Raw genomic sequence first — 24,651 nt, forward strand, 5'->3', positions numbered from 1 at the left:
ATTTTTTCGTCTGTGGACATAGAGCTAATATGACTTGCCAAAAAGCTCCAGTTTTGTTTCATCTATCCAAAGGATATTCTTCCAGAAGCATTGTGTCTTGTCAATATGAATTTTAGCAAATTCCAGTCTGGCTTTTTGTATGTTTTCCTTTCAGCACTGGAGTCCTCCTGGGTCTTCTTCCATTGAGCCCACTGTCACTCAAAAAGCGACTGATGGTGCGATCAGACACTGATGGACCTTGACCTTGGAGTTCAGCTTGTATCTCTTTGGAAGTTGTCCTTGGCTTTTTGTCTACCATTCTCACTATCCTTCTGCCCATTCTGGGGTTGATTTTCCTCTTGTGGTCACGTCCAGGGAGGTTGGCTACAGTCCCACGGACCATGAACTTCTTCATAATATTTGCAACTGTTGTCACAGGAACATCTAACTGCTTGGAGATGGTATTATAGTTTTTGCCTTTAGCATGCTTGTCTATAATTTTCTTTCTGATCTCCTCAGACAACTCTCTCCTTTGGTTTCTCTGGTTCATGTTCATTGTGGGACACACGATGATACCAAACAGCAGAGTGACTACTTTTCTCCTTTTCAATAGGCTGAATGACTGATTGCACAATTGGAGACATGTGTGATACTAACTAAAGAAAACAGCTACTTTGAAAAATCACTCTAATCCAATTATTTATGATCTTTTCTAGGGGTACCAACAAATGTGTCCAGGCCACTTTAGAATATCTTTATAGAATACACAATACTTTATCTCTTTTCACACTTGCTTTGCTTTACTCGATGACATATCAAAGGCATGCAGATATACATGGGGCGATTGTTTTTCATTTAATTGCTTTTCAGGAGGCATAAAACACTTTTTCAATTAGCTGTAAAAGTACTAACAAATTTGTCCACGTGTGCACATACAAATGTGGGGTTTTTTGTGTACATGTACAAAGACACACAGTAATAACTTCATCTAAAACATTTTTAAGATGTCTGAAATAGAGAAAATGCTACACAAAAAAGAATATTTACTGGCAGGAAGTCCCCCTACTATCCCTCATCTGCAGCTATGTATAAATGAAGCAATGACTTCTTTGAGACATCTCTTTTTTCAGTGAACAGGTCATTTAGTGGCACTTCACTCTGTACAACCATATGAAAACAAAGACGATGTGCCAAGGCTTGACATATTTCAACAAAAATGATTAATGGAATGGAAAATAAAATTTCATACAAAAATCCTGACGTTTACTTTTATAACGGAAACAGGAATATACACTTTTCCCCACAGACTGGGCGAAACACAATCAAGTTTTGGAAACTAAAAAGAAGAACAAAGTACCAGCTGCCTACAATGAATCAATCGTATGCCAAAACAAACAGGTACAGGCTATGTGAAAAGCTGTCAAAATTGGTAAAATGAGGCAGGGGGAGAGTAACTTTTTTAAAAAATGGAATGCCTCTCATTTTCATTAGAGTCCTGTCATTTAGTATGCTATTCAAGAACAAGCCTTTTTAATCTCGACAGTGGCTGACATCCTAACAAAGTGTGTATGTAAGGAGGTTCTGAAGGATGTGAGAGGAGCCCTTGCACAACTCCCAGTCCGATATGCCACAGGGCTAACACTTCTGAACACCACTTGCACTCTGGAGATGCTCTGCAAGATCAGAAACATGCTGCTGGGAATCAATGAGGTCTTTCTGATGTTGCAGAGCACTTCCAGAGCATGAGCAGTGCTCAGAAGTGTTCGACCTTTGGCACAACAGAGTGTGGACAGGAGGACTTGGGGAGTCACATCAGGGCTCCGGGCATGTCTCTACAAAGCCTCCCTACATGCACACATTATTAGTCAGGATGTCTGAGCATATGTCTGTCTCCCTCTGAGTAAGAGAGACAGACAGACAGGCACAGGGGTGGATGGAAGACAGCAGTGGTCTGGGTTCAGCCGTGGCAGCAGCCCCCCTAGCCCCACCCCTATGTCTGACATCAGATGCAGGGAGCTTTTAGCCACGTCCCTGCATCTGACAGGAGACGTGGGGGCATAGTTTAGCTCCCAAACGGGCCAGATGGGAGCATGGGCCAGAGAAGGGAGAGCCTTTCAAAGACAGGGAGAGCTGCTCCAGCCACGCTGCCAACACCACACAGGCCAATCTAACTCCCAAACAGGGCCGCATAGCCCCATTTGGGAGCGAAATTGGCCTGCCCTGCATTGGCAGCGTGGCCAGGAGTGGCTCTCCCTGCTGTTAAAAGGCAGGGAGAATCGCTCCGGCCTGTGCTGCCAACACAGCGTGGGCCAATCTTAATCCCAAATGTGCAGCCCCATTTAGAAGCAAAATCACTACCACCCCCACATCAGCCGCAGGATTTGTGTCTGGGGCCATGAGGTGTGGCCCGAGGGGTGGCAGCCCGGGTTCTTTGAACCCGTTCACCCAATGGTGGCTCTGCCCCTGGACAAGCAGACAAAGGGGTAGAATGGACAGATACACTGTGAGGTCATGCACAAAATCCCTGGTCATCACTCCAGAGGGTTTCAGGGAATGGTGGAGCTTGCCTGCCTTCCCTGGCAGATGAGTGACAGCCACCTGTGCCTTTGCTATGCCACGTGCACACACAAGCGGTGGTGTGATAAAGGCTGAAGCCAGGAGTGGAAGGACTTCACCCCTCCTGCACCCTCAGGTGAGCTGCACCATGAGCATGGCTGCTCCTTTCCCCTGGCTCACAGCCAGAAATGGTGGTGGGCTGGGGGGAAGACTTTTAACTTGGCAGCCATCATTCTTACAATCACCTGTCGATGTTAAATGAGCCTCAAGTTCATCTAATGCCGGCAAATGGCTGGGGTTAAAAGTAGGGCTGGGCAGGAAGGCAGTGCTGGGATCAGAATCACTCCCAGGCTGCCCCAGGCTGGTTTAGGCTGCTTGTGTGAATAGGCTTTGTGTGTGGAAATGCACAGGTTTGCTTTTGTGTGTCAAAGAGACTGACAATCTCAACTGTCGTATCCAAGCCTCTCCTTCTGCTTATGCAAGAGCACTATTTTTCACCAATACCCCCTCTGTCCAGCCTTATGAACCGTCAAAAAATCTGCTCCAGAGGGTCTTTCAGCAGATTTGCAGGGATTCAGGGGCCTGGAGAAGGAAGGGGGAACTAAGTGAAAATCATGCCCCCTCCCCTTATGCAAGAAGAAGACCGGATTATATTGAACTAAAAGCAAAAGCATAGACACCAATTATGACTCCGGTACCTACGTTAAAAATATAAGTTTATCAAATTTGCCCCATATATTTTGAAACAGAAATATATTCAATGAGCTACATTCTGTAAAGTAGTGATCAGCTGGGCTACTACGCAGCTTCAAAGCGCTCATGCTGTAGTGATGCAGTTGCTGCGGAATGCCCTTAAAGCACTCCCAGGCAACCGCACTGTGCTCCTTTATGCTGAAACCTATTGAAACGAGTACTGCCCTGCTCGAAATTGCTTTGAAGGCATTTCACAGCAGCCCTGTAGTGATCAGTCACCCCTCCCTCTAAAGAGTTCGTGGGGAGTGAAGCCTTGTCTTGAATGACACGCCGGTGAACTCCAGGTCAGCCGATGAATTCACTGGGTGGGTGGGACCTAGAGAGCAGTTGGAGAGAGGCACACCCGAAAAGGCTTAGTGAGGGGCAATGGAGTTTGCTCCCTCATGGTTGAAGCCAGCATGGAGGTTTCTCTCATGGAATAACTCTGTAGATCTTTAAGAGAAAGGATTGCAGGAGGCTTGAATATTCTTCCGGAGTTTGGTGAGTTCAAGGGAAAGGGAAGTTTAGTCTAAGGAAATATTTGTTTAGTCAGACTTTGCATTAGAATTTCTATTGCTTTGGTGTGTGTGTTCTGCATATTCCTGATACTGTTTTATTATAGTTACCTGCAACGTAATTGAAATAAGAAACACTAGCCTATGCCCATCCAACCTTTTGCATTGCAAAAGACTATACAAACATTTAAATATGCCCAAGACTGTATTTAAAGCTAGAAAGCCTCAAACGGAAAAAGTCTGCAGTAGTTGAATAAAACTTTTAAAACTTTTTTCTTTTTAGAAGCCTCTCCGAGTTGGTTTTAACTCAGGAAATGGGGGGGGGGGGCCGCAAAGGGGGACTTTTCATCTGGTGCAAACACATCCTCAGATGCTCAGCAGCTAAAAGTTTTTCTCATCCTGTGTAAGCTTACGCATGGAAGGTTTTTGTACTTATCCAATAGCAAAATAAAGCGAGTTTTCCCTAGAATTCCACCCCAAGCCCAGGGAGGTTCAAGCTCTGTCAACAAAACAGGTGGTGGTGGTGGCAACAACATTTTGAACCTACCGATAATAAAGGATAGTTTTAGGAGAAACCTAGCCAAGCAGCTCAGTAGGGATGATTCAGCATTTCTTTCCCTCATGTGAGCTTGCTCTGAGACAAAGGCTTTAATCCACTACAAGCCCATTATGTGGCAGCCCCAGAAAGTTGTCACTATAAGTGGGGGACTGTGCAGAACATAGCCCAATATCTCTTGCAAAATCTTTACTCATGCATGCAATTCTTACTGAGGCAAGTAGGTTCATTAACATCAATAAAACTAGTCATGTGTAAAGGCAGCTTACAAGTATAATGAAATGCAAGGTCCATAGTGCAAACTAAGCCAGATCCTTTCAGTATGAAACTCCTGAATTGAAACTCCAGAACTGTGGACAAAATCAGTTCACAGTCGAAAAACAGGGAACAGTTTTACTAAAGTTGTTGTCTTTCAGTATAACAGCAGGGCAAATTTTGATTCTTCTACTCAGGTATACATAAAAGTTCTCCCTAGTATTCAGTAAACTGCATGAGCATTAAAATTGAGTTTTCAGTGTTAGTACACCTTCATTAAGACTTGAGGTCAAACTAAACATGACAGCAGCAATTCCTTGTGTTTAAATCTGAAATTGCCCCACTCACATTTTTGCTGATCCCCTTTTAGCTCTGCAGCCCTCTATGCCTCATGAAAATATGTCTCTGAGAGTCCCATAGCCCTCAGGGCAGTATTTTGGGAGGTACATAGGGTGCAGAATGGAGGGAAGGTTGATGAAAATTGCCCTCCCCCTATTGCATATGCAAAATGCCATTCAGCAGACACATCATTAGTTGGGATGGCAGCTGAGGGACAGTGGTTTTCAATTTTAAAAGCAATAGAGGTAGCTGAGTGAGGAGTATAGGAGCCACCCCTGGCCGCAGCTTACTTCCCCGCTATTCCACTTTCCCATATGGTTTTCTCCGCAGCCTGCTACAGATATCTGAAATGACTTTAGCAGTGGGGAAAACACTTGGGAAGAGATGCATCCTAGGAGGAAAAAGATCTTACACTCCTCACTGTGCACCCCTTTTGCTGTTAAAAGTAGAACGCCCCACCTCCTCCTTCTTTGTAATTGGGTGTATATAAATTTATTGAGCTGACACCATCATGTGTAATTTGGACCGGGTGTGGGGGTGGGGAGAATCAAATCCAAAAGCCATTTAGGAGGAATATGGATTTTTCCTTCTAGGTTTATTAAAAACAAGACACTCAGAGAAAGCATATGCTATTAACACCAAAAAAGGGTCAGGCTTTTGAGCACTGCAATACAAAATTTAATCATAATTAATGCTTTGAATTACAGTTGTCAATAAATACCAGCTATTAAATGTGTTTACTTTTTAAAGCATATAGAAAGAAGCTATTTCACAAATCTGCAAATCTAATTGCATATATAATTGGCATTTTGGAAAAAGCAAGATGGTTAACAACTGCCTTTTCCACTACATATACAAACAACGTATTGATCTCACATTTTTTACTGTGAATTTTATACTTTAAACTGCACAAGATAGCAATCAGTTATATGTTTTTAACAAAATTAACATAATAATAAAAATACTGATACTGATTAGAAACAAGGATTATTCACATAGCAATTGTCTGTGATTTTGATTTTACTGGTCATAATAAAATTATTCTCAGTAATTTAACCACTATTTCCCTTTTTACTTTCTATGTCAATGTTGTTTGAAGTTTTAAATAAAAAATTCCTTAAATCAAAATAAATTAAAAATGAGCAGTTCCTAACATATAACCAAATCCTTACAGCCTTCAACACACAGAACAATGATAAAATAGTCGAACTATACTGTAGAAGATGGAGACATCAGAAGCAAGCAAGAAGCTTGGAAGAATAAAGATCAGAACACTTTTTCTTATATGAAAACCTTTAAAAAATATTTTATTCATAATTCCAAAAGAAGATATTTCATAATCCCTCCATTTTTCAGGGGGGGGGGACTTGGAGAAAAATGGAAAAACCTGACTTTTTCTTAATTATTCCAAGTTTTTTTCCAGACCTACACATATCTATGCATACATATAACTGATCTGCAGAAATTTCACAGCAATGTTTTTGTCTATGTATCTATTTAACAAAAAACAGACATATACTTCTTATTAATTTATATACTTTATTAGATTTATACCCTGCTTTTCTATCAAAAAGTCCTCAAGATGGCTTATAATAGACTGTAAAAATAATAAAATAATTTAATAAACACACAGGTGCACATTTATCTATTTACAGACCAAAAAGGGATATACAATAGTGAATGACATAACATAAAATCCTTAAAATTAAAACATAGTATAAACATATGCCCCAAAATGGCAATTTTAAAATTCACTCATAACTTTGAAGCTCTTATTCTAAAAACCACATAACAGTACTTATCAACTATTCTGGAAATTACTGAATCTTCATCGACTAATAAATACTTTATGAGGAAATCATCGGTTTTCCCCTTCAGATTACTTAAAAAGGGATTAATTAATTACTGTCTTACAGCCTGGTAAAGTGGACACTTTAATAGAATATGGGCCATTGAATCAATCTCCCGGTCGCAAATACATATGCATTTTATTTATTCATTTATTTGACACATCTATATACCGTCCAAAACGCAAGTCTCGTAACAATAAGCTAGCAGTCCTTAGTCCTGTGGCTTATGAAGGAGGCCAGACTGTGCTTCTTGCAGGTCTGCAGTCCCCTGACAACTGGCTACTGGAACACAACAGAATTCTTTCCGGCAGGGAGGGAGATATACTGCTACTGAAATACTGCTACAATTATAGACACCAGCAACAGCCACTAAAGGGATGCTTTGCTGGGGTAGGGATGTGCACGAACAGGACCGCCGAACCAGTTTGGAGGTCCAGCGTTTGGACCAGTTTGGCGGTGGCAGCAGGGGATTACCTTTAAGGAGCAGGGAGAATGCAGTTACTTGGTGAAGACAGCCGAAGCTGAGGCTTCCTGTCCAGACTGCATGGACAGCACTTGGAGTGCTCTCCTGCCCTGGCTCAGCCATCCTCCTTATAAGGAGACTTGGGAGGGAGACACAATGGAGGCTGGCAGTTGGAGCTAACCTAGGCTGCTGTTGTGATGCTGCTGTACTTCCTGGAGCACTCTACCTGCCCTTGGTGTGCTCTCCTACCCTGGCTCGCCCATCCTCACAAGGAGACTTGGTGGGAAACTCAACGGAGACCGGAGGTTGAAACCGACCTAGGCTACTGCCCCGATGCCGCTGCTCCTCCTGGAGTGGGCTTGAGGAGATAGGCGCTCCTTGGCATTCATTAGTCATGGCTGCTGCGAGGGCAGAGTGAGGGCAGGGCTTGCCACATACACCCAGAGCCTTTTATATAGATAGTTGGAAACTAGATAGCAATAATCAGCTGGTAATTAACTGATTTGACAAAGAGCATTAACTTAATGACACAAAGTAATAGAGAACAATGGAAAAATATTTCTGCAGAGTTAGATGAGAGTGAGAATGAGTAACTAATAATTACTGTTGCAGTATTATTGCAGTATTACTACAGATTAGTAGCACCTTACTTTCTGCCTTGGATACTGCTAGTAAAGGGAGTCGGTACCCAAAACTGGAGAGGGTAACAACTTTATACTTATGTGGACAAATATTACCGAGAAATATAAATTTCTTTCAACTTCCCTTTATCTAATCTTTGCTGCCACCAACAAGCTCTTCATGCTTGGGTTTTTAGCCTGACAACCTCTAGTAGAGCAGCTGAGGGCTGCATGAGAATCAAGTATAATGCACTGGACACAGGATGAACATTTAAAGAAAGCAAAATCAAGTTTATTTATGTACAAGCTGCTTAAAGCAGAGGCGTATCTAGGGAAAATAGCGTGTAGGGCAAGCACTGAAATTGCGCCACCTGTCCAAACATCTGACACCCATCTTTCAGATAACTTTACCATAATATCAGCTCAAAAATACAAGTCAAGCTTGTTAATCTTTTAATATTTCAAAAACTATTTAGCAGTGGATGTAGCCAGACCAAGAAAATGCTGGAAAACTACAAATTTCAGTATGCTGGGGCTCATGAAATACCCAAATACTATGTGGAGGTGTACATGGAAAACTAAACAGAAGTGCCTGTCTAATTTTCTACTAGGCATTGTAGCATCACTACTACATAAGTTTTAAAAACAAATGGAGAATTTGACTTTTCCCAGATACTCTGAAAATAATTAAAGGATATGCAGAGTAAACTGTGTCACTGCTTGGAATATATTCTAGTATTTCAGAAAAACAGTTAAAATGAGAGAAAGAGAGCAAGAAACTCCCAGTGGGCCTTAATATTAAGGATTTCACACTGATTCGAAGACAACCTCACCATTAATAGCCATATTATTAAGACATCACATTTAACTCACTTATAACAAGAAGCAAGTAAGAGCAAATGAATACAATCCTAGCTCATAAGCTTCAGCTCAGTATTCACAAGCCCTGATTCTCTGTACATAGTGCCAAGCTGAATGTGTACAGTGACTTATATTATATATATATATATATATATATATATATATATATATATATATATATATATATATATAAAATTTTTTTTAACCTGTAGCCCCTTTGGGGGGCTTCCTAAAGGCCATGTGGGGGTCTGCAAAGGTTCCCCCTCCCCCCACTGGCCTCTAGGGCCTTTCAGGGACCATTTGAGCATGTGTGGTGGCCATTTTTTAAAATTCTTTTTTTAAAAAATGGCCACTGAAGAAAAAAATGGCCACCGCACATGCTCAAATGGCCTCTGCTAGGCCTGGCATGGCCTAGGGCCTCACAGAGGCCATTTGAGCATGCACGGTGGGCATTTTGTTTTTGGTGGCCATTTAAAAAAAATTAATTTTAAAAAATGGTGCCCCCCCCTTCAAGTGGCGCCCGGGGCATTTGCCCTGCCCGCCCTGCCCTAGATAGGCCCCTGGCTTAAAGGTTTCTCTCTGGCAAAGCAGGGCTTCACACTCATAATGGTTTCTTCAATAATAACAACAACAAGGCTTGGCTAAAGTGTAAATAATGTGGGATGTAAGATTGTGACACACAGACTTCACACACTGGCAGACTGTGTACAGTGACAGAAAGATAACCTGCCTGTAGATGACTGAGATAGCCACAGTTGGGATTGCCTCTCACCTATAAGCACAGATCCCTCCCAGGAACCCCACCAGTCCCAGAACAGACCTGATCTCTCTAGGGATCCTCTCTCTAGCTCTGTCCATCCCTATCTCCTGGCTTCTCTAAGCCCTCTCTGAGCTTACAGTAAGACAGTTTAACTGCCACTCTCTGCTCCATTCTAAAGCCCCTCCCTAAGGAATCCCACCTGGAGGACGATTCGTTGGGCTTTAAAAGGTGATTGAAGGACTGGAGCTGCTGCCAACTATAACAGTTACATTACAGATGATTTAGTTCAAAACAGTGAGAACTATCCAGTCAAAGTTATTTATCCATTGATTTCAACAGAAGAGTTAAATAAATGCTGAAGTTTGGGTTGGATCATGGCCAAAATCTTTTGTTTTAGCCCAACATTTTGTCTAACTAAAAAAAAAATCACTGAACATACTGGGTATATTCTTTTTCAACGTGGCTGCATTGTCCACGCACAGCCAAGAGAGTGCCTGGGCAATGCAGCCATGTGCTGTTTCTTCCTCCACCTCTAGTGGATTGAAAGGTACATATTCAGGCAGCCTGGGGAATGGATGGTCTGTGTATATATCCTACATCCTTAATGACTACTGCCTCACCCTCGGTCACGTTATGGAAGCTCCAGAGCATGTAACGTGGTTGAGCAGAGTGGGAAGGTGGATGGGGAAATGGACCTCCAGTTTCCTGTAGTGATTTGCTCTGCTGTCTGGATGATATCCATATGCTGGCACAGAGAACCCACACAAAGAGGGGACTGCTGATCAGTGTGGGAATCCCCCCATACACAAGAAAGAAGAGGAGAAAAGCATATTCTTTATGAGTATCAACACACACACACTGGCTGGATTGGGCTTAGGTCTGCCACTAGCAGGACTAGTATAGTCAACAACAGGGCAACACACCTTAAGACAAACAAGGCAACAACAAGCATCTTAAGCCACCTACATTCTTGCACTGCCAGGGCAATTTATTTTGATACAAGTAAACATGGAGATAAGCAGCTATTGTGAAAATAAGTAAATGCCAAGCGGTAATAATAAAGTATTTACTGAAGCAAGCACAAAGCATCAGAGAATTACATAAACTTATATAAAATATTGGTGATTTAAACCATATTTTAACCCACACTGCAGCTAAAAGAGTCAAAAAGTGCCTAATAGACTTGGATATGTCCAATAGTGACATCTAGCATTATGATGTATAAGATTGGCCTGTAATATATAAATGCAAGTTATATATTAAATGTTCATGTAAATTTAATATATAATAATATATTGCCTCACCTGTAATTCTCCAACTATCAACTCAGAGCCTCCTGCCCTTGCCATTATTCAGAGGCGTAAGAAGGTTGGCAGTGAGCCCTATCCCGTCACCACCTCATGGGCCTTCCTGCTGCTGCTGCTTTTGCACCCCCCTACACCTGTTGGGCAGGGAGATGGGTGTTGCTTCTGGACACCAGTCACACTCCTTGCGCTGGCAGCCCAGGGACATTCCCCCGCCCCCTTACGTTGGTTATACCACTGTTCTCATTCCATCCACTGAAAAGTGACTCCATATGACCCTCTAGCATAATCTGGCAGCACTTAGGCTGGACTGAGCTGGAGCAGGAACTCCCTCAATGCATGATGAAATCAAATGATGGGGAGCTCAAGAGCAAAAGACTGCAGACCTTTACTCTTTGGCAGAGCTTGTCTGGTAAATGCTAGGATCTTCATGGAAAGAGGGAGAGATGGAAAGACTCTCACCCTTTCCACACTGCTACTCCCACGCTAGGACATGGTGGCATAATTTTTTATATCAAGCATATATAGTCAGGCAGAGAGATAAGTTTGGGGCAGTATACAAATATGTCAAATACATACATACATACATACATACATACATACATACATACATACATACAGGTGAATTATTCACCGATATTGTTCTATTCTTCAATCCTTGTCTTCTTGGTTCCATGTAATATTCTAATTTTCTGAGATTGTGGATTTGGGGTTTTCATGAGCTGTACGCCATGATCATCACAATTATAACAAATTAAGGCTTTACTTATCTCGCTTTGCATGTAATGCGTCTGTCTCATATATCAGTTTCACCTTTTAATTTGCATTACTGAAATTAATGGACTTTTGCACGATATTCTAATTTTCTGAGTTTCACCTGTACATACATACATGGTCACTCCTCTCCTGTTTTAGAATGTTTCGGAGTAGAGGATAGTGAGGTGCTAACACAAGGTTTCCTAACCTGTGGTACTCCAGATGTTGCTGAACTACAACTCCAATCATCTCAAGTCACAAAAAATTGTAGCTGGGTATGATGGGAGTTGTAGTTCAGCAACATCTGGAGTACCACAGGTTAGGACCCCCTGTCCTAGCATATTCCTGCTATTGCTCAAAAGGAGGTCAGTAATAAACAAAACATCTATAATTTAGATGCAGCACCGGCCTGGGGTTAGACAGTGGTCGATCTGTAAAGACATCTTAGCTTGACATAGGGAAGGTTTGGATGAGATAGTGCTGGCACACACAATAAGCAAGGGGTTGTGCTGAGATTGCACCTGCTGTAGCATTGGAGGGAACCGTATGTCTGATTACCCATCTACACCCATGCTCCAAGGTAATTGGGGATTCCGGTGAACAGTTCCCTCACACATTTAGACATCCCTCTCCAGCATCATGGCAGGCGAGATATCTATGAGATCCCTTCTTTATATGTCCTCAGGGACATCTCTGGAAGGCACAAGCAGTTGCAGAGGAAAGAGGGTGGGGGTGGGGGTGATCAAAATCACCTCAGCCTTCTGTGCACGTGCAGAAGCATTCCCTAAACACAACTCTTATTAAGTATGTCAGGTTTAGTCTACAGATGGTAAAGTGTGCCATCGAGTCAGTGTTGACTCCTGGAGACGACAGAGCCTTGTGGTTGTCTTTGGTGGAATACAGGAAGGGTTTACCATTGTCATCTCCCATGCAGTATGAGATGATGCCTTTCAGGATCTTCCTATATCACTGCTGCCCAAAATAAGTCTTTCCCATATTCTGGGAAACATACCAGTGGGGATTCAAACCGGCAACCTCTGGCTTACTAATCAAGTCATTTCCCACTGTGCCATTAGGTGGCTTTCTCTACAGATGGTATCTGCTGCTTATCATTCAAATAGACTACAGTACAGTATATACTCAAATGTTGCTACTTAGCAAATCCCATGACTGTGCTGGCTTAGCCATCTGTATAACGTTATTTGTTTTCTACTTCTTAACCTAGGTTCTAGGTTTCCTCAAAAAGCATTTATAGTGACAAATAATCTTGTCACTATAAATGCCATACATGAACAGACACAGCAAATTAATAGGAACACAACAGACTGATCTGCCATCCCGCAAAGTGATGTGCGAGTGCAGTTTGAAGCACTTGATAAGTGAAAATGAGTTTAATTGTAATATTTGGAACTAGCTTAACCCGTGCAGAGCATCTGCGCACTAGTACTTGATTGTTCCCCGTCACCTCCCTGCCACAGGCCCCCCACCTGAGAGATCTCTCCAGCCTGACCTGAGCTGCACTCCTGCTCCTCCTCCTCCATCAGTTGCTTCCATCCCCCTCATGCCTCTCGGTCATTCCTCCATCCCTTTACTTCACACACACACACACCCCAGCCCTCTTGGTTGCCTCTGCAGCATTGCTGGAGCCTATTGGATGCTCATTCCCCTCAGGCTGCTAACAGGCTCAGACCCGCCCCTCTCCCTTCCTTCTTTCTCTTTTCCCCACCCTTCTTTTGCTCTCTTTCTCTCTCCTCCACTCGCTCGTCCCCTCTGTCTTTCCCCCCCTCCCTTCTTTCTCTCTCCCTCTCTCTGAATTAACAGATCTTGTTCATCTTGTTTCTTCATCTAATTCACACAACGGCAGCCTCCTTCTCCTGAAGGGGCTCTTTTCTCCCTCACAGCCCCTCTCTTCACAGACCCCTACCCACTATCCTTTGTTTGTATGTGCGTGTGTGTGTGTCTCTCTCTCTCTCTCTGTTGATGTGTGTGTATATATGTGTGTGTGTGTGTGTGTGTGTGTGTGTGTGTGTGTGTGTGTGTATTCTTATCCTCTACAATCAAGAACATTTTCCGACCATTAACAGTTGCATTCCAACTGACCTTAACCATCACAGGCTCCTCCTCCCTATCTGCATATGGAATCCCCACTGCCCAATCACCATGGTGCTTCTGCTCACCAACTCTCATGAGAGCTGCCATGCGCAGGATTAGCTATGGGTACGCCTTAGAGAATTATATAGACAGATAGATGGTGAATGGTTTTTGTCATAAACATTAGAATATGGAGCCTTGCTAAACCTGTTGTGCCAGTTTCTGACAAAGTCAAACACAAAATTACATTCTGTAACACAGATGTGCTTAACATCCTTGGTATCTTTCAAGATAGCCCTTAATACTCATTTTTTAACATCTGTTCTGCAGTGATCTGTTCTGCAGCAATTGTTTTGAAGCTGTTTTAAATTGTTTAATTTTAAACTGATTTGTTTCATTTATGTTAATTTTTGTGGTTATATTGTTTGTAAACCACCCAGGGCTAGTAGATGGGTTGGCACAGAAATGTAATGAATGAATGAATGACTTTAAAAGTCTAAAATCTGTACAATAGGAACTATGGCTGGGACTGACAAGGGATATGCATGAAGCTTCTGCAAAAACCATGGGATTCTAAATTCTCTCACCACCACCACAACTTCTCATAGAAGGCATCCACATCCTGAGAAGCCATTCTGAAGGCAACTTTGAAAACAGCATACAGTGAAGCAAAAGGAACTTCAGGTACAAAGGAAAAACTGGGAAAGCCCTGATACACATGTAGAAAAACTTGATGAAAGTTAAGGGGCCCTTTAAAGCCCAGGTGCTTTCTACCAGTTGCCTACACTGATGCAGGATTTCTCCCACTTCCTTCAATACAAGTTAACCATGTGCAAGTATATTTTGGACTGCAGCCATCATTTCCAGATCTATAAAAGGTGTAAAAAGAAGAGTAGTTACCTGTACAGTTCTTGGAACATCATCCACAGTAACGGACATCAGGGCTGCAGCCAAATTCCATTCACCAGCCACGCTAAGTTTTATTCCATCAACTTCCACCTGTTGTGACACCAAAGAAAACTGTTACCGTAAAGCCAGACAAGAAACAGATCTCAAGTTCATTACTGCATACAAAGGAGCAACCATATTAAAACAGATGGCTCCCAAGCAACCTGTCATGTTTACTGCTTCTGCCACAAAAGACAGGGTCTAACAACAGAGTCTTCCTAGCATCTCTGGGGAAGAGGTGAAGGACCTGCGAACAGCTGCCTGTGGAGGGCTTTAAGTAATTTCCACAAAAGTAGCAAACAGCCATCCAACTTTTAATCCATATCTGGACATGCTACATTTACTGTAATTAGACAAGCAATGCATATGAATTTCAGTGACACTTGCCAACCCACACAACAGGCCTTGCATATAATATGCTCTCCAAGGACCAACGAAAAACTTTTCTTAGGATTTTAATGAAGGGCTTTTACATTGTTATCTTCATTAAAATAAGCCAGTAATTAATCTCCAAGTCCAGTCAAACTTCGCAGTTTCTGTCATATTCTTGCTCTACCAACAATTAATCAGAAGAGTTTAGAAGCATTTAGCTGACCAGCAAAAAGATTTCAAAAGTAGGGGGAAGTGCTCTTCTGCCACATGAAGATGGGTCTTTATTTTTTGATGCTTAAATGTCCTCCAACCATAAGGCTTCCTATTTGGCTTCTATTCACTCTCTACCAAGTGCACCATCTAAAATTAATATTCAGATTTGCTAATTTAAAGACTAACACATTTTCCTTTTAATGCTGATCTCTTTGTGTGCTTTGATTAGTAGAGAACAGAGTAACTACAATATTTCACATTTTCTAAATATGGTAGAAGAGTCATTATTATCTCTTCTTCATTCTAGAAGCCTTGAGTGCAGCCTTATTTCATACCTAGCAAGGCTAATCCACATGAGGCTACATAACCACCTACATTGCATATGAAGACAGCAGATGTATAGAACTATTACAACACGGCCAGCTCCTCACTCACTTTTTGTTTTACATCCAGCTTGATGTAGTATTTTGGAGAACTCAGAATCTTGTTTATGATTTTGTGTCTTTTTGGTTGGTCCTAATAAATAATTGTGTCTTTTGGATTTAATTAAAATAATGTAATTTTTCACATACCCCTCTATGAAGGGAGTCACAAAAAGTTGGCCAGGAAATAACTTTCACAGAGAAAAGAGGCTGCCTATGCTTTGTTCAGTGACATTTTCTTAAAAAGCAAATTATTAAACACACACAAACACACGTACGTGTAGGGCAACAAAATGAAAATATCACTACATTTTAAATTCAGACATGTTTCAACAAACTAAGTTTTAATACTGCACAATAACTGTTTTCTTTTCTTTTAAATTCAAGCAAAATGGACATTTGGTATTCCAATTCTAAATCCAAAGAGAGTCAAGATTATTTTTTATAAACTGTTCAAGAGTGACTTGCCTAGTGCCCCTTTCTCTCTCTCTGTATAATCTGGAAATAGTGACTGTAAACTAGGGATGTTCACAAAGTTTCTTCGGCACTGGCGGGGGTAGTCCTTTAAGGGCGGGGGAGGGTGCACTCACCCCTCCCGTCGCATATCCCCCGCCGGCGCTCCGTTACTTTAAAGCCCCTCAGGGCGGCAGCGTTCCTCCCTGCCGCCCCGTTTTCGTCATCGGCCAGAAGTGGCCAGAAGAAGCAAGTGCGCGTGCGCCCATCTGTGCACTTGCTTCTTCCAGCCACTTCCAGCCGATGATGAAAACGAGGAGGCAGGGAGGAATGCTGTCGCTCCGAGGGGCTTAAAAGTAACAGAGCACCGGTGGAGGATATGCGGCGGGAGGGGTGAATGCACCCTCCCACGCCCTTAAAGGACTACCCCTGCCGGTGCCGAAGCCCCGAAACGTTTCGGAGGCCTTCATAATGGCCTCCAGGGGCGTAACTATAATAGGGCAAGGGGAGACAGTTGTCTGAGGGTCCACTGCCTTGGGGGGCCCACCAGAGGCAAGTAACATGACTGACTCCCCCAGCCGCGCACCCGCCCAGGCTTCCTTCAGTTGTATTCATCCTCCGAAATTGATGTGGGTGTTGAGACCTGGAGCTACCAGAACAGCATGTCTTTCTCTAGTACCATTAAATGAATTGCAACATCCACAATTTACAAAAGCTTTTTGAAAATAATTTAGGACGATGTTCTATTGTGGCACATAGGATGGGGATATATATATGTGTATATATATATATATATATATATATATATATATATATATATATATATATATATATACATACACACACACACACACCACTATGCTTTTAGTGGTAAATCACTATGCTTTTTGTTACCACTATTCAGCCTCATTTAAGATTTCTTTAGTTCATGAGCTGAGCTTCAGTGGGGGGTGGGCCCATTTAAAAATCTTGTCTCTGGGCCCACTCCAACCTTGCTATGCCCCTGATGGCTGCCAAAATGTTTCAGGCACAAGCCTACTGTAAACCTCTTGTCAGACTAACACAGACATATACTGGACAAAACAGATGAAATAAAAAGTAAGAACCTGCACATTTTAACATTTATTCACAAGACTGTAATAACAGAACTTTGCAATCAGTTAAGAGCAGGCTCCTGACAGGAGATATGCAGAAGTGGCCACTTGCTATCAACCTAAACAGAGTAATTTTGAGATGTGATGCAAGATTATTTAACATACACAGACATTTACTATCCAAGGCTGTGCAGTATTTTATTTGTATTTAACTTTTTAATCTGTGTTGATTTTGCAGCACAATTTGTTATATAGTCATTATGAACTATTGGTACCAGTGTAGCACTTGGGATTAGGCATTTCAGCTGTGAAACATCAGGTTTTGGATAAGATAATAAAACTGAAATCTTACTTTTGTTTACTGAATCCATAAATCATGTAATGGTTCATCCAGCTGACCCAACATAGTTCCAGTTCTGTGACATATTAAGTTTAACTGACATGGATGTTAATCAAATGTACTTATGTTCATATTATATAAACATAATGCAACATAGTAGGGTTGTGCACAACAGAAAATGTCAGATCAGATGTCATTTCCAGGTCCTTTGGAAATGATCTTCAGAAAGAGAAGCTAGAAAGAACTCTGAAAGTTGGCACACACGTAGATAAGGACTCTGTGTATTTAATTCCAAATTAATCTGACCATCTGTTTTTAAATTATTATTTTTAAGTAACCTGGAAATTGTATTCACAGAGAATCGTGGAAGAAAAGTGATGCAACATCCAAGAATCTCAGGGGAAGTGAGGTACTGTAATATCAGAGAATCTTACACTTTCTTTTAAATTGTGAGTAAAATAACCAGCGAAAACCTTTTAAAAATTAAGAAATAAATGCATGGGCAGGCAAGTGGACAGACAGAAGATCAGAAATGGTGTATGAAAAGTTAGGAAAGAGATCTGAAACCGTACAATGTTGGGTTACATGGGAATAGACTGGCAAAAGCAGTAAAGGAGGATTACAAATTGAGAGCATCATATTCAAGCTAAAAGTAATAAAGTATTTATAAAGGGACAATTGATATGAATCTTAGTACAATGATAAAATGCATTATTTGTTTTCATTTGCTGACAAAAACATTGTAACTTTTACACAAAAAAGTCAAACATTTTTCTTTTGCAGATATAATTTAAGCTTAGCTTTAAATAGCTTTGAAGTGATTATTGGTACCACCTCAAAATACATTCCTCATTAAGGGAGGTTTTTTGTTTGCAAACTTTCCTTTTGTTCATATCTGCACTTACTTCCAAAAAAAGACTCCAAGAGAGAGACCACCCCAGTCTATACATTACATATTTTGAGGAATGCTCAGCTACCTATTTATAGATCTCCCCTTTTTCTACCAAACTAGATCAAGCATTTTGTTCACTACATGACTGCAGGAGAGAACTTCATTTGCTCTGAGTGTCAAGGCAGCCTCTTTCCTGCTATGAATGAGGCAAGACGGTTTTTCAATTGTTCCACATTTTTAAATATCTCTTTCAGGTTTTTGAAATATTTTAGCACTTACAGAATAGGCAAGCCAGATTGTCTTTGCCACTTTAAAAAACACACAAAAAACTTGGTGTAACTGTTTCATGTGACACAGATGCATGCAAGTAATCTGCAGAACTCAACAGTATTACCTAATGCTGGAAAACCTAATCTCTTCTGTTCAGCAAAACCGGAAACAGAATTTCAGTATTTCACTGTTTCACTGTCAGACATTCAAGGCATACTTTAAAGTGGGCAAAAATCGCAGGTAGCTGCACTGGTCACGTAGCAGTAGTGCTAATGCCTTGATTAGTGTGCCATCAAGTCACTGTCAACTCCTGGCGACCACAGAGCCCTGTGGTTGTCTTTGATAGAATACAGGAGGGATTTACCATTGCCATCTCCCGCGCAGTATGAGATGATGCCTTTCAGCATCTTCCTGTATCGCTGCTGCCCGATATAGGTATTTCCCATTGTCTGGGAAACATACCAGCAGGGATTCGAACCGGCAACCTCTGGCTTGCTAGTCAAGTCATTTCCCTGCTGTGCCATCAGGATTAACTAAACAGTGCAAAGTAGTGAGCAAGTGTACTCTCCACTTCGTGATGTTTTAATTAGTCTAAATAAAGTTATTACTCTGCTACTACTTTTGGATTTAAGCTGGACAGTCTTGAATTTAGCCTAATGTAAATTGTACGTAGGCCTAGAATTTCAAAATGTATTAAGAAGTTAGCACAGGATATCAATGCTACATCTCTCCAAATTTGTACACACTTTTGAAAACAACCTTAGGTTTGACTATCTTGATCTTAAGACAACTGATTCAGTTTTCCAAGCAGTCTTGTCAAAGACTGTATAAAATTATTTCACACATGTGTGTCCTTAAACTACATAATATCATATTTAATTTGAGTACTAAAGTATCAAAATACTAAAGAGTTAGCAGGATGCGACCTTGTGAAATCCATGATTGGATCTCCTGTGGCATTCTAAAATGTAAAATCAACTGTGGGAGGGGTAAGAGCAAGAAGGGCTAAGGTTCGGGGCAGAGAATTTATCCCTTCCCTACATGATATTTTCCTAATTTAAAATTTCATTCCCCCAACAGCTACTATTTGCTCTTCAAGGAAAATGCACTTATTCTCTCATGGGGCTAACAGCAGATTTTGGGGAGGTAGTAAGACTTTTAAAAACCTCTTTTGTGATTTACTGTGATTTTATGTGAAGTGGTACTTACTGAACATGTAACTGTTTTTCTATACCTTCCATGTCTGAAAGGAAGGACACAGTATATTGCTCTTTCATCTTCTAGGAATGTGATCATCTTATTAAACTAGGAAAAGCAAATTTTTGCAGCCAGTATCTTCTAGCTTCACATCTATTGTTCTGTGTGTTTATTTAGGATGTCAGAGTTCATGACAATGAAGCCAAAAATATTTGAATATTTGGGGTTGAAATGAAAAGGTTTTTCAACAGGTGCCAATTGAAGTTTTGTATGAAGATCATATTCCTATCACCAAGGTTCTCCAATGAGGAAATGGTTCTTCTTTGATGTGAAAGGAAGTAGGTAATCCCACTCCGGTGCCAAACTCTTCCCAGGGTGTGTACAGTACCTTTTCCTCTTCATTTACGTAAGCTGGAAAACTCAATGTTCCAAAGAGCTTATGGAAATATTTCCACATTCACATTTAGTTTTTATCTACTACTAATAGAAGTAAATATATTAAAAGGTTATGGACATCAAAGCAGTTAGTATGAACTGATGTGGGAAAAGCTATTTTATAAAACCTAATTATTATTAATGTGGGGAAAGTTATTTTATAAAACCTAATTATTGCTGACTGGCTTTGAAAGGGCAAAACTTCAATGGACATGAAACAAGATTACCATGACACTTTGGCTGTCTGCGCCTTTAGACAGGACCTCCGAGGTCCTATCTATGCAGGCGCAGACATCTAAAGTGTGAAGGACAATGGACCACTACAAGAACTACTGAGAGAGAGAAAGAGAGAGAGAAAGAGAATTCATCGTATGAAGAAAGAAAGATTCTGTATCAAAGTAGTAGAAAAAAGGTTAAAACTATTTTTTAAAGCTCCAAAGTGAAAGAAGAAAGAAAGACTGCACAAATGGTCCTCTCAGCGTGAAAGCAAGCTGAACATTAGGAGAGATCCTGTGAACCTTTGTCTTTAGTGCCACCTAGATATTTAGGCAAAACAGTCACAAAGAGAACTACATAAAAATATCTCATGCACATAACAAAGGCCTATCAACTTGCTGTATGATGAAGTACCAGCCGAGGTGGCTGTAGTTTAATGGGACACTAATCAGTCCACCATCTTTGTAAGGTACTGATCCAAGCAGAATGGATCTCACCACTTGGTGGCATTGTGCCCCCAAGTGCACTTCTCTAAAAGCACATAGAACAATTCACCATAGATCTGGAGAAGGTGCTGCTCCCAGCTCCTCAAGTTAGAGTTTTCTGTAGCACACAACAGGGCATTCCCAGTGGTGGTTGTCCTGGTCATGGAATGCTAACTCTAATGAAAATAAATCCCAGATGTCTGTCTAGAACAGAAATTGATTTTAATAAATCAACTCTCTTTACTTTTAGAGAACAAATGCAAATATATTATTTGTTTGTTTATTTATTACATTTATAAACCGCGCCATCCAGAGACTTTTTAAAAACAACTAGTTTAAAAAAAACATAAAAACAAACATTTAAAACACACTACTTAAAACAATATAAACACAATTGTAACACAATTTAAAACCAATTAAAATACTTTAAAACAATTTTAAAAACCTTGGAAGTCCAGGCCAAACAAGTAAGTTTTTAGAGTTCTCTTAAAGGCCAACAGAAAGCCTAAATTGCAGATATTTCCCAGGAGTGCATTCAATAGGCCAGGAGCAGCTACAGAGAAGGCCTGGTTCCAAGTCACCACCAGAAGTACTGGGGGTAACTGGAGACAGACCTCTCCAGATGACCTCAATGTGCAATGGGGGATCATATAGAAGAAGGCGCTCTCTAAGGTAGCCTGGACCCAAGCCGTTCTGGGCTTTAAAGGTAATAACCAGCACTTTGTATTTTGCCCGGAAATATATCAGCAGCCAGTGTAACTGTTTCAAAACAGGCATAATATGGTCTCTCCGAGTTGACCCAGAGACCAATATGGCTGCCGCATTTTGGACTGACTGAAGTTTCAAAACTACATACAAAGGCAGCCCCATGTAGAGCACATTGCAATAGTTAAACCTGGAGATTACCAGCAGGTGCACAACTGTTTTGAAGTCATCCTCTTCAAGGGATGGGCACAACTGTCAAATCAGCCAAAGCTGATAGAAAACAGTCCTGGCCATGGCCTCTATCTGATATACCAGCGTGAGGCCTGAGTCCAGGAGTACCACCAAGCTGTGCAGCTATTCCTTCTGAGGGAGTGTAACCCCATCCAGCACAGGAAGATCTAACTCATCCATCAGATTCTGAGTCCCTACAATGACCAACTCCGCCTTGCTTGGATTAAACTTCAATTTTTTATCCCTCATCCAGCCCATTACTGCCTGTAGGCAGGCATTTAGAGAATGAGTGCCATTTCCTGAGGAGGAGGAGGAGGAGGAGGAGGAGGAGGAGGAGGAATAGATTTGGGTGTCATCAGCATACTGAAAACACCCTGCACCAAATCTCCTGATGACCTCACCTAGTGGTTTCATGTAGATGTTAAAAAGCATTGGTAACAGAATGGAGCCCTGAGGGACTCCATATAATAGCTTCCATTTTGAAGAGGAACTGTCACCAAGCTCCACTATCTGAAATCTGCCTGAGAGATATAAGCAGAACCACTTCAAAGCAGTGCCTCCTATCCCCAACTCCCCCAGGCGATCCAGAAAGATACCATGGTTGATGGTATTTAATGCCGCAGAGAGATCTAAAAGAACTAGTAGAGCCACACTCCCTCTGTCGATTCCCTGGTACAGGTCATCCATCAGGCCAACCAAGGCAGACTCAAACCTATAGGCAAAACCTGCCTGGAGCTGGTTTGCCACCATTCTCTCAATCACGCTGCCCAACCATGGGAGACTGGAGACAGGCCTATTAACTATCCATTACTGAGAGATCTAGGGAAGGCTTCTTAAGATGTGGTCTAATCATAGCCTCCTTCAAACAAGGAGGCATCCTACTCTCCCTCAGTGACGAGTTAATGATATTAACTAAGACACCTCCAACAATTTCCTTGCTAGATAACAGCAGCCAAGTCTGGCAAGGATCCAGAGAGCAAGTGGTAGGCCGCACTTACCAAATATGCACAGGCATATGGAATTAAATCTATTTCTGCAACTTACATGTTCTAACTATAGGCTGATTCTATTGCAACTTTTATTTATTTTTTGTTATTTTATTGCTTCCAGTAAGCTGTGCCACCACTGCATAGCAAGAAGACTGGGTATAAATGGAACAGAAAGTAAAGGTAAAGTGTGCCGTCAAGTCGATTTCGACTCCTGGCTCCCACAGAGCCCTTTGGTTTTCTTTGGTAGAGTACAGGAGGGGTTTACCATTGTCTCCTCCCTCGCAGTATGAGACGATGCCTTTCAGCATCTTCCTATATTGCTGCTTCCCATAGTCTGGGAAACATACCAGTGGGGATTCAAACCAGCAACTTTCTGCTTGTTAGTCAAGCATTTCCCTGCAACGCCACTTAAGGTGGCTATAAACAAGCCTGAAAACAGTAGTTGCTAGCTCCTGTGGTTTATGCTTTAAACCAGGGATTCTCGACATGTGGGTCCTCACATGTAATTGGACTTCAACTCCCATAATTCCCAACCAAAGGCCACCAGGGCTGGGGATTATGGGAGTTGAAGTCCAATAACATCTGGGGACCCACACGTTGAGAAACAAGTCCTGGAGAAGGTTTCAAGAGTGCCTCAACAGAGGTTGGTGTAGCAGACCTTCTAGATTGCTTGCAGGAAGGTTTAGACAGAGTTATCAGGTGCTGCTAAAAGGAAAGGAAAGGGAATTTTCCTCCTACAAACTCCTGTTCTGGGAAGTACTTGTCTCTCATTTTCAATGCCTTTGGCATTTCCAGATTCAGGGTTGCCAGTCAGGGTTCCCTGGAAATATCCACCTACATATTTTCTCTCTCTCTCATTTCTCCATTACTGCTTTGTAGGTACATCTGCTATTACATTTAGAGTTTACAGTTTCATATCCATCTTAGGAACTAGGAGATGTTGCTTCCCAGGGCAATAAACAAATCCGTCCTGATTGGCACTATCTAGTGCCCTCTTGGCACTATCTAGGAGCTAAATATAAAATTAGCAATGCTGGCAATTTTCTCCAAGTTGGGTCTTGGAAAATAGTTTTTGAACTTCATAAAAACTCTCAGGAAAGAAGAGAGGAACTGCTGTACCCCAGAAAATTCTTCTCTATTCCAAGAAGTTAGGCCAGTAGTCCTATGAAGTTTTTGAGCTTCATAAAAAACTTTCAGGAAAGGAGAGAGGATCTGCTGTGCCCCAGAAAATTCTTCTCTATTCAGAGAAGTTAGACTAGTAGTCCTTCCCAATCTGTATTGCAGCAGTTGGAAAACAGCTATATGTTGTGCTTTACTGCCACTGGAAGTTAGTTAACTTCAGACAGGGAAAAGGTCTCTGTGCATCGTTTTATACAGAAACATGATGGGACAGGGAAGGCACACTGCTGTTTCTACTGGTCTCCCTGGAGGACCAGTAAATACAGAGCAGGAGTTGTTTAATGCTGAGGGCTGGCATGGATAGTGATTTGGGCAGGGAGAAGTCAATTTTACAAGCCTTGGAATTGCTCTGGCAGTGCAATCCACCTAATTGGCAAAGGAAACACATAGGGCTTTGGTGGTTGCTCTTTATTGGGGCTTGGGGATATTTTTTTTATGCCAGTCTTGGCTGGCTGGTCTTTTCCCTCGCCTTTCCTGGGGTGCTCTTTGTCCTAGGTGAGGATTGTATTTTGTATTGTATTGTTTGCTTCATCTTGGAATTGCTCTGAAAAGTATGTTTCCCCCCTAATTTGG

At 41.6% G+C, this 24,651-nt stretch overlaps 1 protein-coding gene across 6 annotated transcripts in view; it reads right to left on the reverse strand.

The window, feature by feature from the left end:
- Positions 1-24,651, reverse strand: part of PCCA (propionyl-CoA carboxylase subunit alpha) — a 335,273-nt gene that overhangs the window by 79,654 nt on the left and 230,968 nt on the right. For all 6 annotated transcript variants that reach the window (XR_008319164.1, XR_008319165.1, XM_053307833.1 and 3 more), the window contains one exon: positions 14,538-14,636. Coding sequence is in view for 4 of the 6 variants with exons in the window: in XM_053307833.1 (XP_053163808.1) it covers positions 14,538-14,636 (99 nt within the window). In the remaining 2 variants the exon portion in view is untranslated. The remainder of the gene's footprint in view (positions 1-14,537; positions 14,637-24,651) is intronic.

Source organism: Hemicordylus capensis, chromosome 3 (assembly GCF_027244095.1).
Source record: "Hemicordylus capensis ecotype Gifberg chromosome 3, rHemCap1.1.pri, whole genome shotgun sequence".
Taxonomy (NCBI): Eukaryota; Metazoa; Chordata; class Lepidosauria; order Squamata; family Cordylidae; genus Hemicordylus; species Hemicordylus capensis.